This window comes from Spermophilus citellus, assembly GCF_964194105.1.
Source record: "Spermophilus citellus genome assembly, chromosome: 7".
NCBI classification, from domain to species: domain Eukaryota; kingdom Metazoa; phylum Chordata; class Mammalia; order Rodentia; family Sciuridae; genus Spermophilus; species Spermophilus citellus.
In genome coordinates, this window is record NC_138188.1 from 121,017,010 (window position 1) to 121,032,192 (window position 15,183).

At 39.9% G+C, this 15,183-nt stretch overlaps 1 protein-coding gene across 1 annotated transcript in view; it reads left to right on the forward strand.

The window, feature by feature from the left end:
- DGKG (diacylglycerol kinase gamma) overlaps positions 1-15,083 on the forward strand; it is a 188,457-nt gene extending 173,374 nt beyond the window's left edge. Inside the window, exons 24-25 of the mRNA XM_081302353.1 lie at positions 1,900-1,960; positions 14,441-15,083. Coding sequence (XP_081158479.1) covers positions 1,900-1,960; positions 14,441-14,539 — 160 coding nt within the window. The 3' untranslated portion in view covers positions 14,540-15,083. The remainder of the gene's footprint in view (positions 1-1,899; positions 1,961-14,440) is intronic.
- The last annotated feature ends 100 nt before the right edge of the window (positions 15,084-15,183 follow it).

Sequence of the window (15,183 nt, forward strand, 5' to 3'; positions counted from 1 at the left end):
TTATTTTTTTAGGTGTAGATGGACACAACACAATGCCTTTATTTTTATGTGGTACTGAGGATCGAACCCGGATCCCGCCCGTGCTAGGCGAGCACTCTACCACTGAGCCACAACCCGCCCCACACTTTCCCCTTTTCTTCATGCTTATCTTTGTCTTCCCTTTCTGTTACCCCAGAGATTTACCCCTCTTTTGAGCTGTTGTCCTATTGGGAACCCTGTTTTCCAGACTAATCTCTCTAGCCCTGTCCATTCTCCGGGTCTCTAATACTGAGTGGGTCCAGTCTGTCAACTCATCGAGGTCATGACTTATGTAGACCACTGAGAATACTTGATCCCTGGAGAATAAAAAAAAGTGTGAAGGTTTTCTTCATATTTAGTGGATCTATTTCCAGATAGAAACAGAGAGGGCAAGACAGGAGCCCCCATCCTCCTACGCATTTCCCAGCTCCTTTCTTAAACCCTAAGTGCCAAAATGCCACTCTTTCCTCAGATTATTTTTGGGAGGGGTGGCAAACAGGGGTACCAGGGATGGAACTCGGGGCACTTGACCACTGAGTCACATCCCCAGCCCTATTTTATACCTTATTTAGAGACAGGGTCTCACTGAGTTGCTTAATGTTTCGCTTTTGCTGAGGCTGGCTTTGAATTCACAATCTTCCTGTCTCAGCCTCTTGATCCACTGGGGTTACAGGCTGACTATTTGTTTTTACTATTATATCTATTGTTTTTATTATTAAATATCCTCAAGGCCAGTCAGAGAGTCATTACACCAAAATGCCTTTGCCCCTCTCATTTCCTAATTTCAAAAACAAGACAGATGCCAAATCCAGGTGAGGGCTTCCTAGAGAGTGGGGGTTATCTGATCTCATCACCCCAACCAATGGCCTCTAAAGGGCCACCTTTCCTCCCAAAGGTAATGGAGTTTGAGTTCAGAGCCTTACAGGATAAGTGAGAGGATCTCATATCTGTCTTTCAAGAATCACCGGGCACGGTGGTATACGCCTCTAATCCCAGCAGCTCAGGAGGCTGAGCCAGGAGGATCTCAAGTTCAAAGCCAGCCTCAGCAAAGCAACTCAGTGAGACCCTGTCTCTAAATAAAATACAAAATAGGGCCCGGGATGTGGCTCAGTGACCGAGGGTCCCTGAGTTAAATCCCTGGAACCCACCCCCACAAAATAAAAAAGAATCTATATACCAAAAAAAGCCTTATGCTAAGCAAGAAAGCAACACTCCCCCTAACCCCCACCCCACCTACCTCTATCCTCTCTCTACTTCTATCCTTGGGAACTGTATTCCTGGATGCCTTTGTTCCAGTTAAGCCAGATCCACATTCCATGGCAACCCCAGGTCATATTGTTGTTCAGGATCAAATACAAGGCAATACACACTCAGGCCTGAGCTGTGTCCTGTGCAGCTTGGAGACGTTACCTCATGGACATTATGCAACCACTCACTCAGCATAGAAACCAGGTCTTTCCATTTCCAGAGCCGGGTTTTTTGGCATGCAGTGCTGGCCCTCTGGTTGACTGCTGGACTGAGGAGGGTCTACTACCTAGCATTGGTTCTGCTCTGTTTCTGGCCACTGTTTCCTAGACTTCTGTGGCTTTTATTTCTCATGCATGTCAATGTTTCTCAAAGTGGGTTCCTATGACCAAGGCAACACAATCACCCACTAGTGCTTCTTAAAGTGAGGATCTCCTCACCTGGCCCCAGACCTGCCAAAAAAATCCCTGAGTGGAGCTCAGGGTTCCATTTTAACAAGTTGCTTCAGAGAGTCTTAGAAAACCACTGGTAGGTGGACCAATAAAGGTCTTCCCACTTCTTTTTCCCCTATGGGAACCACACTGATTCTCCAGCTCTGAGAAGCTCACTGTGTTATCTTGGTTTTCGGGATTCTAGGACTAACAAGCTGCTGCCCATGCAAGTGGATGGAGAGCCCTGGATGCAGCCATGTTGCACGGTGAGTTTTGCCAGCCTTGGAGACAGGGGTGTGAACTTGATTTTTGACCCCCATTTGGGCAATGACTTGATATGAAATCACTGCATCTCAGAGATGAGGAGACCTTGGAAGACCTAGTGTAGCCCTTTTTCCACTTGATTCACCCATCCACTCATCACCTGCCAAACATTTACTGAATGCCTGCTGTGCACCAGGCACTGTGAGGCACCAGATACAAAACAGAACAAGATACAGACCCATCTCCAAGAAGGTTACAGATCTACATGACGAATCTTGAGGCTTCACCCATGGTACCTTGACAGCCTCAGCTTGAACTGTCCCAGTGGCAGGGAACTTATCTGGGGATTGTCCTGCTGGCAGGAAGGTCTGATTGTTAGAAAGACTCTTAGGTAGAAGCTCAATCTGCACTCTTGCCCTGGGACTTCCACCCAGTCTTTGTGACCAGTGGGGAAAATCCTCATAGTGACAGTGCACAGGTGTGCTTCCCCACAGGTGCACCTACCACCTTGAGGACCTTCCTGGAAACTCCACCAAATGGTCACCTACAAGTTACCTACTTTGTTTATGGCATGGTCACCTAACTCCTAGCAGAGTGCCTGATATGTAATAGCTGCACAATAATGCATTGAATGATCAATAAAGGGCACCACAAATGAACAGAGGGAGCAGCCCCCTTCCCTGGCTGTACCCCCGCCCCGCCGGGAGCTCTCCATGCAGCACTTCTGCATGAGCTAGGCCTCCTTCCTTCTTGGTTCATTCTCCACTGGAGACAGTTGGAAATTTCATGGGGGAAGAGAAAGCATTGTCCCGGTCTTCAGGGCCTCTGTTGGGCTATTATTAACCTCAGTATGATCACAAATATGCAACTCTCACGAAAGACAAAACATGTGTTTCTAAGCTTCCTCAGATACCTTGGTAACCCCTTTTGAGCCCTTCAGAACATTGGGTTGTCGTCTTCTTCTACAGAGAGGGTTTTTCATGAGCCAACTGAAAAGAAATAGCATCTCCTGGAAAGGTTTAAAATAGAAATTTCTACAAAAATAGAACGTTCTTTGCACAATCTTGCCTCAGTCTTATGAAGACTAACAAAAAAGATGAAATCACATAGCAAAAACTAATAATAGCAATAATAGTATCCCACCTTGCTGGAATGGAAAGGATAGAGGGAAATTTACTATTTATTATTATGATGGAGTTGAGTTTTTTTGTTGTTGTTTTGTTTTGTTTTTTGGTGGTGCTGGGGATTGAACCCAGGGCCTTGTGCATGCAAAGCAAACACTCTACCAACTGAACTATATCCCTAGTCCTGGAGTTAAGTTTAAAACAATTTATTCAAGCTTTTCCTGATTCCTCCTGAAGAAAAAAGAAGGAAAGGAAAAAAAAGAAAGAAATTAAACCCTCTCTCACTTGGTTCAATGATATCTGAAAACTGAGTTGTCATTCCTCTGAATCCAAGACTGTTTTTTTTTTTTTAATAGCCAAACATGTTTCCCATCCCCATCCCAATCCCCGCGCTCCCTCCATGCCACTCTTAACCCTTGAGCAAGCACAGCTCACTATGAAAACAATAGTGATTCTGTGATGGTATGGTATGAAGTCCAGAAATCCATGTGTGAAAACATGTTAGTCTGCTCCAGTGGCCCCAGCAGAATACCATGAACAGGTGCGTTAAATGACAGAAATGTACTTTCTCACAGTTGTGGAGTTTGGAAAGCCAAGGTTAAGTTACAGGCAGGTTGATTTCTGTTGGGGTGTCTCTCCCTGACTTGCAGCAGCTGCCTGTATCTTGATACAGCCTTTCCTCTGTGCTTACTCTGTCATCTCTTCCTCTTCTCATAAGGACACCAGTTTTATTGGATTGGGGCCCCATCCTTGTGACCTCATTTAACATTAGTTACCTGCTTAAAGGCCATGTGTACAAATATAGTTACTCTGGGGGTGAGAGCTTCAACATTGTAATTTGAGGGGGACACAGTTGAGTTCATAACAAAGGATAACAAAGTCATTCTGAAAATTGAAAGGTTCAAACAAATGCATCCCTTGTTGAAACGTTTTCTTGAAGGCACACACCAGCAAAGAAGTGATTCAAAATTAAAAGTTTAACATGAGAACATCACAGCACAAAAGAAATTTTGGCTCTTTAAAACAGGTTAAGTTGAAATTAAGTCTAAAAAACAAATATGGTCATGCTCATGAATGCAGAGAGCGAAACTCATTCCTCAAAGAGAAGATGCATAATGTAAACATTAATAACCTGCATCCCAAACCTAGGGTTATAGTAAAAAAAAGTGCATGGATGACATTGTTAAAAGGATAGTAAAAATATGCTCAATTTCTCATTGTCTCTTTTTACTTTAATAATTAAATATATAAATCAGAAAGAAAATTTAATAACTAGATATGCACTAATGAAACTAAAAACAGAGCATACACCTTTCAAAGCTGAGAGAATTTAAAATATAAAAGCCCTATCAATATAGCAAAACATAGAAACCAGATAACAAACATTTAAATTTTTTTGAAGTAAGATGAAAGAGATTAAGATTAAATATATCAATATTGATTTTTTTAAAAAAGGTTAAGGTCCCCTATTAATAGACTAATATCTTTACTTTGGGTTGAAAATTAACATCCAAGTCAAATACCATAGTACACACCTGTAATCCCCATGATTCTGGAGGCCAAGGCAGGAAGATTGAAAGTTCTAGGCCAGCCTCAGCAACTTAGCAATTCCCTGTCTCAAAATAAAATACAAAAAGGGTAGGGGATGTAGCTCAGTGGTGGAGTACTTGTCTAACATGTGCAAAGCTCTGGGTTCAACCCCCAGTACCACGATAAAATAAAATAAAATCCAAATGAATTTCCCTACAACAGATATACCTAAAACAAAAGGATACACACACACACACACACACACACACACACACACACACACACATCCTTTATCAAGTGTAGAAAAATTAAATATAAGAACTATTGATGTTTCCAACATGCCAAAAACACTAAATGGAATAACAAAAGACATTACTTATTTGATTAAAAAATACATTTTAAAAAAATTTGGGCAGGGTGCTGTAAGGCTATATAGTTCCAGCTACTCAGGAAGCTGAGGTGAGAGAATCACTTGAGCCCAGAAGTTTGAGAACATCATGAGAAACATAATGAGAGCCTTTCTCAAAACAAAGAAACTCAATTACGAGATATAGTGGTCCTAAAATCTTAGATATTTAACCACAGAATTAAAATATATGCTGCTAAGAAAAAAGATATAAAGAGAAATTGATAGCAATAAAGTTATTAAGACAATTTAAAACATTTGTTTGTCTCTATGTTAAAATAGCTAAAATAAGTAATACATAATTTGAATAAAATAACTCTGTAACCTATAATTTAAATGAGATATTTTTTCAAGGATAGATAGACTATATGCCAAATAGATCACAAACTAGTTTACCAGCATCCCACCCCCTTCACCCCCAAAAAAACTATGAAATCCAGGAACAGAAATTGTGAAGGTCATTTTCTTTGATCAAAAAGCAATAAAGCTGGAGATTACTAATAGAGGATTAAATGAACAAACAAAATCCAGTCTTGCGGAAACTTAAAATTCTTCTGAAGAATAATAGGTTCTATCGGATTTCATTATTAACTATCAAAAAAAATTATAAAAATAAGAAGGCTATTGTTCAAACCTTATAGAACATAGCCTAAACTATATCTGGTAGTAAATTCAAAGCCTCATCTACTTTTATCATATAAAAAGAAAAAATATGATGAATAGTCCCCAAATTAGAATAATAATAATAATACAACAAAATTAAGAAAAGCAGAAGAAAGAAAATGACAAGATAAAAATGGAAATTAAATAATTTTTAAAATAGGAAAACCAACGGGTGCTAGGGCACACACCTTGTAATCCCAGCAATTTGGGAGGCCGACACAGGAGGATCACAAGTTCAAAGCCAGCCTCAGCAACTGAGTGAGGCCCTAAGAAACTTAGCAAGACCCTATCTCTAAATAAAATATATAAAGGGCTGGGATATGGCTTAGTGGTTGAGTGCCCCTTCGTTCAATCCCTGGTATGGGAAAAAAGAAAAGAAAGCCTAGTACTAACTCCTTAAACATGTCAAACATTTGAAAATCTAATTTTTAAAAAAGAAAAATCGGAGAGCAGAGATATTTAAATGTAAAAAAATAATCAATGTAATATTAAATCTAACTATAAATGGGGCAATGGCTCTATTTAAAAATAATGTGTATAATCATCCTTTTTTTGGCACTAGGGATTGAACACAGGGGTGCTCAACCACTGAGCCCTTTTTTATATTTTATTTAGAGACATGGTATCACTAAGTTGCTTAGGGCCTCACTAAGTTGCTGAGGCTGGCTTTGAACTTGTGATCCTCCTGCCTCAGCCTCCCAAGTCACTGGCTTTACAGGCATGCACCACCAGCTAATCACCTTAATTCTAATGATTATGAACATCTTTACAAAATGAAGGAAAATCTTGGTAACCATTAAAAAAATGGGAAATGCTTTCAAAGAATTACATATAAAATGATCTCAAATACCCTTACTGTTGAACTCTACTAGGATATATGTGTATTTAGGTAAAGTATCCCAGAGTACATACAAAGACAGAAAGCTATCCATTCCATTGTATGAAATGGAGACAGATACAATCACCTAACAAAAATTATATTTAAAAACAGAAAACTACAGACAGGGCTGGGGATGTGGCTCAAGCGGTAGCGCGCTCACCTGGCATGCGTGCGGCCCGGGTTCGATCCTCAGCACCACATACCAACAAAGATGTTGTGTCCGCCGAGAACTAAAAAATAAATATTAAAAATTCTCTCTCTCTCTCTCTCTCTCTCTCTCTCTCTCTCTCTCTCTCTCTCTCACTCTCTCTTTAAAAAAAAAAGAAAAAGAAAACTACAGACAAATCTCAGGTATGAATGTGATAAAAATGCTAGTACACATGTTGATAGATAGAACTAAACAATATTTTGAAAGAATCATTCGCTCCTCAGAGCATATTTTTTAATATATATTTTTTAGTTGTTGATGGACCTTTATTCCAATTATTTGTTTATATGCAGTGCTGAGAATCGAACCCAGTGCCTCACACATACTACTAGTCAAGCACTCTGTAACTAAGCCATACCCCCAACCCCCCTCAAAACATTTTAAAGGAATAAAGGAAGTCTTCTATTAGTTTAGATAGATGACCCAAAGCTATTCAATTATATTCAACATTTGTGATTTTTTTTTTAGAGAGAGAGAGAAAGAGAGAGAGAGAGAGAATTTTAATATTTATTTTTTAGTTTTCGGCGAACACAACACCTTTGTTGGTATGTGGTGCTGAGGATCGAACCCGGGCCGCACGCATGCCAGGCGAGCGCGCTACCGCTTGAGCCACATCCCCAGCCCAACATTTCTGATTTTTAATCTTTTAAAATCAGAGTGCCCATGGGTTTAATTCTCAGTGCCAAATATGTATATATCTAGATATTTTTAACCAATATACATTTATTTTACTTTCTAATAAAACAATAGACAAAATCATGGATAAGATATGTATGCTAATGTTGTTTGGAAGTTGTAGTCAATGCAATGTATATGAAGTTGAAAAGAAATATAACTATTTGAAAAAGAGCAAAACCTGACATCATTTGTAGGTGATATGTGTATGAATATAGAAATCTGATAGAATCAACCAAAAACCTATCAGGATAAATTATTTTGATGAAGTTTTATAGAAAAAATAGACAAAATTAATATCTTTCCTATACACCAGCAATAACCAATCCAAAGAATATAGCTGAAAATGTCACAATAGCAACAACAAAGACCTAAAGTATTAAATCGAATTGTGGAAAGTGGATGAAGACACTTATAAAACTCAACTAATAAAAAAATGAACATATAAACAACTTAGACCCCTAAACAGAGATTCCAATGTTTTTTAAAAAATTAATTATTTATTTATTCTAATTTGTTATATATGACAGCAAAATGCATTTCAATTCATAATACACATATAGAGCACAATTTTCATGTCTCTGGGGATACACAAAGTAGAGTCACATCATTCGTGTCTTCATACATATACTCGGGGTAATGATGTCCATCTCATTCCACCATCTTTCCTACCCCCTGCCCCCTCCCTTTCCCTTCCTCTGCTTTGCCCTATCTGAAATTCCTCCATTCCTCCAACATTTTTTGAACTTGACAGATCCTAAGGCATTTGATAAAAGAACTTCAAGAAAAGACTTCTAATAAGATATTAAAATAATTATAAAGTCATAATAATTTGAATAATATACTCTTGTAACTACATTGTGTAGGGAAATTAATAATATAGAAGAAACTCTAAGAAGTCCTGTATATATAAAACCAATGAAGGAAAAATAAAGATCATGGAACTAATTAGAAGGGAATGACTGTTTCAACATATGATTTTCAAGCAATTGCCTGTTTGTAAAAATGTTATTATGTGCCAACCTTTCACTTCAAATTATATTTGAAAAACAAAAAAAAAAACAAAAAAGTTTCTAAGTCAAAGAATAAAATGTTACTAGCTATGGGGTCAATAGATGATCATAATTATTCCATGGACATGGCCTTTGTAGGGAAAAAGTGACTTTTTTTAATTATTAACCAGTTTTAAATCCTACACATCAAGAATCAGTATAAATATTTAAAAGACTAAGAACAAAATGTTTGCAATAGCAATATCAAAGAGCAGATCAATTTCTATAAGGTGTAAAAAAAGCAATGCTTAGAAGGAAAAAAAATACTAACAATGCAGTTGTGAACTAATAATAATTCACAGAAGAAGTATCATGGGCTATTAAATCAATGAAATAAAATTTAGCATCACAAAGAAAGAATGATTTTCAAATTAACAGTGAGGAAAGTCATGCCATGTTTCACTTACTACTTAGCAAGAAATAAGAATAGTAAGTTTCACTTACTATTCACTTACTATTTAGTAAGAAAATATTCATTGCTATCAAGGGTGTGGTAAGACAAATACACTCAGCAAGAGTACAAACTGGTGCTGCCATTCTAAAAAGCATCTGGAGCCATGCATCAAGAACAACCATAACAAACCAGGTACAGTGGCGCTCACCTGTAATCCCAGCAGCTTGGAAAGCTGAGGCAGGAGGATGGGGAGTTCAAAGCCAGCCTCAGCAATTTAGCAAGACTATAAGCAACCTAGTGAGACCTTGTCTCAAAATAAAAAGGGCTGGTGGTGTGGCTCAGTGGTTAAGCATCCCTGGTTAAAACCCTAGTACGAGGAGGAGGAGGAGGAGGAGGAGGAGGAGGAGGAGGAGGAGGAGAAGGGGAGAGAGATGAGGAGGGGAAGAAGGAGAAGAAGAAGAACCATTAAACCATTATAAATAGTAATGCATACTGAGTCTGTTCATTTTCTTTCACCCTTTAAAAATTGTTCATATATTTGTAGGAATTTAGTCTAAATGTAATACAGACATTGATGTATGTAAATTTCTATTTCATGCATCATAGCAAAAAAATGGAAATTACCTAAAAGCCCAATATTCAAAGAAGAGGTTTAAATAAGCTATGTGAGATTCATCAAATGGAATTATTTTCAGCTGTTGAAAATTCATATTTAATAAATAACTCAGTGGTAGAGCACATGCTTAGTATATGAAAGCCCTGGGTTTATTGTCTAGCACCACAAAAATACATATATACATAAAGTATGAATAAAATCTTTAAAATTAAATATCCACTGATATTGGAAATGCTTACAAAATAATGTTAAATAAAAATGCAATTAAGAAACTGATTTCAGTTTTATTAAAAACACATAGGCATAGAAACTAAAAACAATATACAAAGAAGTTAATAATTATTACCTCTGATTTTTAAACTTTTTCCATATTTCCTAAAGTCTTTAAAAAATCTGTTTATACATAGAAATATATGGACATAAAGTATATATTTATTAAGACAATTTGTCTTACAATGCAGTACTGTAAGATTATCTCTTCACTATTATCTCTTTTTTTTTTAAAGAGAGAGGAGAGGGGGGATAGAGAGAGAGAGAGAGAGAGAGAGAGAGAGAGGGAATTTATTTATTTTAGTTTTTTTTTTTTCGGTGGACACAACATCTCTGTTTGTACGTGGTGCTGAGGATCGAACCCGGGCCGCATGCATGCCAGGCGAGCGCGTTACCGCTTGAGCCACATCCCCAGCCCCACTATTATCTCTTCACCATCCCAGTTAGGTGGCATAGTTTGAGTCTCAAATATAGAATCTCTTCCCAGTGTTGGATGACAGTAGAACCTCTAAGCTGAAAGTGCCTGCAGTTATTCAGTCCACTGATTCCCAAAGTTCAGTAAGCACCTGTATAACCTGAAGGGTTTTAATGTATACATTACTGGATTACTTTCCAGATTTTTTTTTTTTTCTGTACCAGGGATTGAACTTGACCACTGACCCACATCCCCATCCCTGTTTTGTATTTTATTTAGAGACAGAGTCTCACTGAGTTACTTAGTGCCTCACTGTTACTGAGGCTGGCTTTGAACTCATAATCCTCCTGCCTCAGCCTCCCAAACTACTGGGATTACCAGCATGTGCCACCATGTGGTTGGTTGGGCTACATTCCAGATTTGTGTTTTAATCCAGGAGTCTAGATGACTGAGAATTTGCATTTCTAACACATTCCAAGGCAATGGAGATGCTGTTGGTCTAGGGAACACACTTTGGAAACCTCTAATCTAGTTGAAATTACTTACTTAATAAATCCCATGCTTCTGGGCTGGGGATGTGGCTCAAGCGGTAGCGCGCTCGCCTGGTATGCGTGCGGCCCGGGTTCGATCCTCAGCACCACATACAAGCAAAGATGTTGTGTTCGCCGAGAACTAAAAAATAATTTTTTTTTTAAGAGAGAGTGATAGAGGGAGAGAGAGAGACAGAGAGAATTTTTCAATATTTATTTTTTAGTTCTCGGCGGACACAACATCTTTGTTGGTATGTGGTGCTGAGGATCGAACCTGGGCCGCACGCATACCAGGCGAGCGCGCTACCGTTTGAGCCACATCCCCAGCCCCTAAAAAATAAATATTAAAAATTCTCTTCTCTCTCTCTCTCTCTCTCTCTCTCACTCTCTCTTTAAAAAAAAAAAAAAAATCCCATGCTTCTTCTTGTGAAACCTAATTGTCCAGCTGCATTTGAAGGCCTCTGGTGGCAGCAGACACTCTCATGAAGCAGGATGTCCTAAGATCTTGGAGAACCCAGAAATAGCCAAGACCTGGAAGATGATACCAACCCTCTCCTCCTCCCCTAGACCTACTTTAAGAAGAAATATTACCTTAACTTTTTAAAATATCACAAAGGTTATTTCAAATCCTTCAAGATTTTTTTGTGTGTGTGCCTTCTAATTATCTCCAGCAGAAATCAGGGCAGACATAGGACACTTGCCAGCCTGATTTGGGAAGGATCCACACTTAGGGTTATTGGCCATTTTATTAGGTGTGATCTGAATCATTCACCCCAAGAGGGCAACATTCAGGAAGAGGTCCCTTAGTTTATTGCTTTTTCTGAAGTAATAAAAATGTGTTGATTTATAGAAAATGCTCCCCCCACCAAGTCAACTTCCAACACTTGTGAGGTTTGAAATTTTACTCTATTATAGGCTGAGGTAATTTTGTGAATTTTTATCATGCAAGAGTCTGCTGGATCAATTCTCTCTAATAGAACATAAAACTAGCAACATGGGGGTGCTGTCCTTAGGGCTTGTCTGAAGCTGTGAGTGCTATGAATGACTCTTTAGAAAATCATGGAGATTATTTTCCTGACCCGAAAATCAGCAAAGAGGTTTGGGTTTTAACTACAAAAATGTGGGCTGCTCTTTTTCTATCATGGGTTGAATAATTTAACCCTTCCAAACTGCCTCTTAAAGTGGGATCTGATCTATATTACCCACTAGCCCTTCCTAATTGGGAGTAAAAGACTGACATCTCTTTGACCCAAAATGAGGGTATGTTCTCATCCTTCTCTCAGTTATCTATACTAATAGAATCCACAAATCTGACCAAAATATCATTGTTACCCAAGAAGTACAAACTCCTACCCTATCAAAACGTTTGTCAATGCTGCTGAAAAACCAAATGGGAGGGATTTGAGTTTCACTTCCCCCTCTTTGCCTTAGAGGTGCTAACAAGCAAGCACATAGCTTAGCTATAGGCACAGAAAGGAGAAGCAGAGGTCTTCTATCATCTAAAAAAAATGGACTCCACCAGCAGGACATGTAGGCGGTGCACCAGCAGCTGCCCTGGCCCCAAGCAGAGCTCTCTCCAGGACACACCATTTTTCCTCTTGGTCCTGTTCATCAGTCAGGACTGGCACAGCCTGTTCTCTGAGCAGGCTCTGCCCTGGCTTAGGGAATGACAAAGCATGGAAGCTGAAGTCCTTCCCCTCAAGGGGCACAGGAGCCCAAAAGTGAGAGACTCCCCCCAAGGGAATGTGCTACAAATCACTATCATCTGGGATTGCTAAATTGCATGCCACCGATAAGTATTGTGCGAGTTCCCCTTATATGCCTTACTTGCATGAATTCTGGAACAATCATAAAGCCCACAATGAGTCATACAACAGAAAATAGTGCTGGATGGATTCTTGGTTTGCTCCTCGGGTGATTGTCACAGAACAGGACTCGCTCCCCTTTGAAGTTTCCAGGTTGGGGAAGCCAACCTCGAGGACCGCTTTCCATTTCCATCACCAGTCTGTGCTAATGTCCGCCATGCCTTTGGTTCCATCCTTTCCTTCTCTGCCTGGGGACTTATAAACATAAACCTGGCTTAGCCAGACATTCCCACTTGAGCTCTTTCTGACAACAGCTGTTGAAAATTTCCCTTGAACCCTTTTCTCATCATGTTCTTATTCATCTGTCTTTCATGTTTTCTTATTACCTCATGTGAACCCAACCCTGCCACCTCACCTTTAAAATCCTCTCCCAACTGCCTGCCCCACTGTATCTCTGACCACATTTCCCATGCTCTGGCCCCTACTCAACCTGTTCACAGGTGGTTTCTCTACCCAGTGCCTCTCTTTCTCTTTTCACCAATTCATTTCCTTCCCTTCCTTCAAATAGTACAGTTTCTCCCTAATTGTTCCTATCAGACTCCCTCTCATTCCTCCCCTAACTTCTTTTTGACATGGCTTGGTTTATCCTACATTAATTGAAGCTTATTGACAGATTGTCTCTGACTTCAAGAATTCTGTTTCTGTGGTCACACTGTCATTTCCACTAATGTGGTAAAAAAAAAAACCCACAAGATTGAGTTCATAGATTCATGGGCTCATAGATTCCGTTTCTTTTGACGTCCATTTTTCTCCTTCTTCACCAATACACAACAATATGTATTTAACTAACCATGCTTTCCATTTTAAAGTTTACAATGGACTTTCATTGACAGTATATCCTATGATCTTTGTGGGAAAAAAATAGGACAAATGGTTTATCCTCATTTTAGAGTTCAGCAAGCATTGGCTCTGATGGTTAAAGGATTTGTCTCAAGCTTTACAGCAAAGAAGTAGAACTTCTGGGACCCAAACACAGGTCTTTGAATTCTAAGTTGCTTCCTGTCCCCATGTCATCTGCTCACTCTGAACATGTGTCATACTTGATAAATGTTGTTGATGGACTAATAATGTAGATAAATAAGGTAGCAGTGTCACAAGGCCACATTCAAATAGGGATTAAACATTTTGAAGCCATGCCCTGAGGATAAGGTGAGAAGAAAGACACAAATGAGAATCAATCTTTTACTTCTGATTAACTTACAGTTTACAGGGGAGGAAAAAAAAGTATAAATCCTAAAAATTTTTAAAAATATTTTTAAAAGAGTAGGGTCTTCCCCAGAGGCTATGAGAAAAACACCTAAAGAACTCACTTGGGAACTTGTCCATATGGTGTGACTTGGTCAGAGGTCAAACGGAAGCCTCCAGGTCAGCTGGCGGAGTCTGTCCACTGCCCAGGCAGGAGTGGAGGCTGGGAATTCGAAGAATTGGGCTTTGGCTGTTCTGCTCCTCCATGCATGAACTTAGGCTAATCTAAGACCCCATGAAGTCTTGGGCTCCCATTTCTTATATGTCCAACAGAGGGGTTGAATGAGAAGGTCCCTCAGGTCTCCTCCGGCTGTGACATTCTGACAGTCTATGAATAGAAAGGACACAAGACAGGTGCGAGCTGATCACCACGTGGGAAGCTCACACCTGTCTCTCCCCAGTGTTTCCGCCCCTCACTTCCAGCAGTGCCAAGCTCCAGGCCCAGTCAGGGTCAAGTTGCCAATTTTGAAGCCATTCAAGGACAGTTGTCCTTCTGCATGGGGCTCCTTCCAGTCCAAAGCTGGCCTCCTTTCCTCTCTGCAACTCGTTCTCCCTTAGGCTGATAGAATTTGCATTGCCACTAATTCTTTTCTGCCTCTTTGCTTTTAGATTAAAATTACTCACAAGAACCAAGCACCCATGATGATGGGACCTCCCCAGAAGAGCAGCTTCTTTTCACTGAGGAGGAAGAGCCGTTCAAAAGACTAAACAGTGTGCCAAACGCCAGCTAACCCAAGAGAGAAAACAAGAGACTGTAACTACACGCACATACACACACACTTACACAAACATGCACACACACACACACACACACACACACACTTCTCTAATTAGTGGAAGCAAAACCACCCTTCTGGAAGAAAATTTCACCTTCCATACAGTTTATTTCAAAAAATGGATACATCCCTAACAGAGCCAGTGCCCAGAACATTTTGAAAAGACTTAGGCCCACCAGGGTGGGTTGGCTCATGCAGCGACCTCCAAATTCCCACAGGCCTTGGGGAATGGGGGAGAACTTTCTGAGACTGAAGGAGAAATCTCTTTCTTTTCACCAGCTCTACAAGTTTCCTCACAGTTGCTCGCTGCTCGTGAGGAGCAGGCTGCAGGTTTCCTGGTGAGACGAGATCGGATGTGGTGGAGGGAAAGAGCTCCGTTCCAGAGAACTTGCACAAAGGTCCTTCTGTACAGAGACACATCAGCCTGGAGCTCTCTGGGCATAATCCTTGGCAGGGCTCAGCAGGCGCTCGATGGTCTCTTGGTTGTCCTTTGAGCGACAGCTTCTCCCCAGACTTGCTGAGAAGGCAGAAAGGCTGTGGAAAGCTGTGTTTCCATTCCTGGGTTCTCTACCCCAT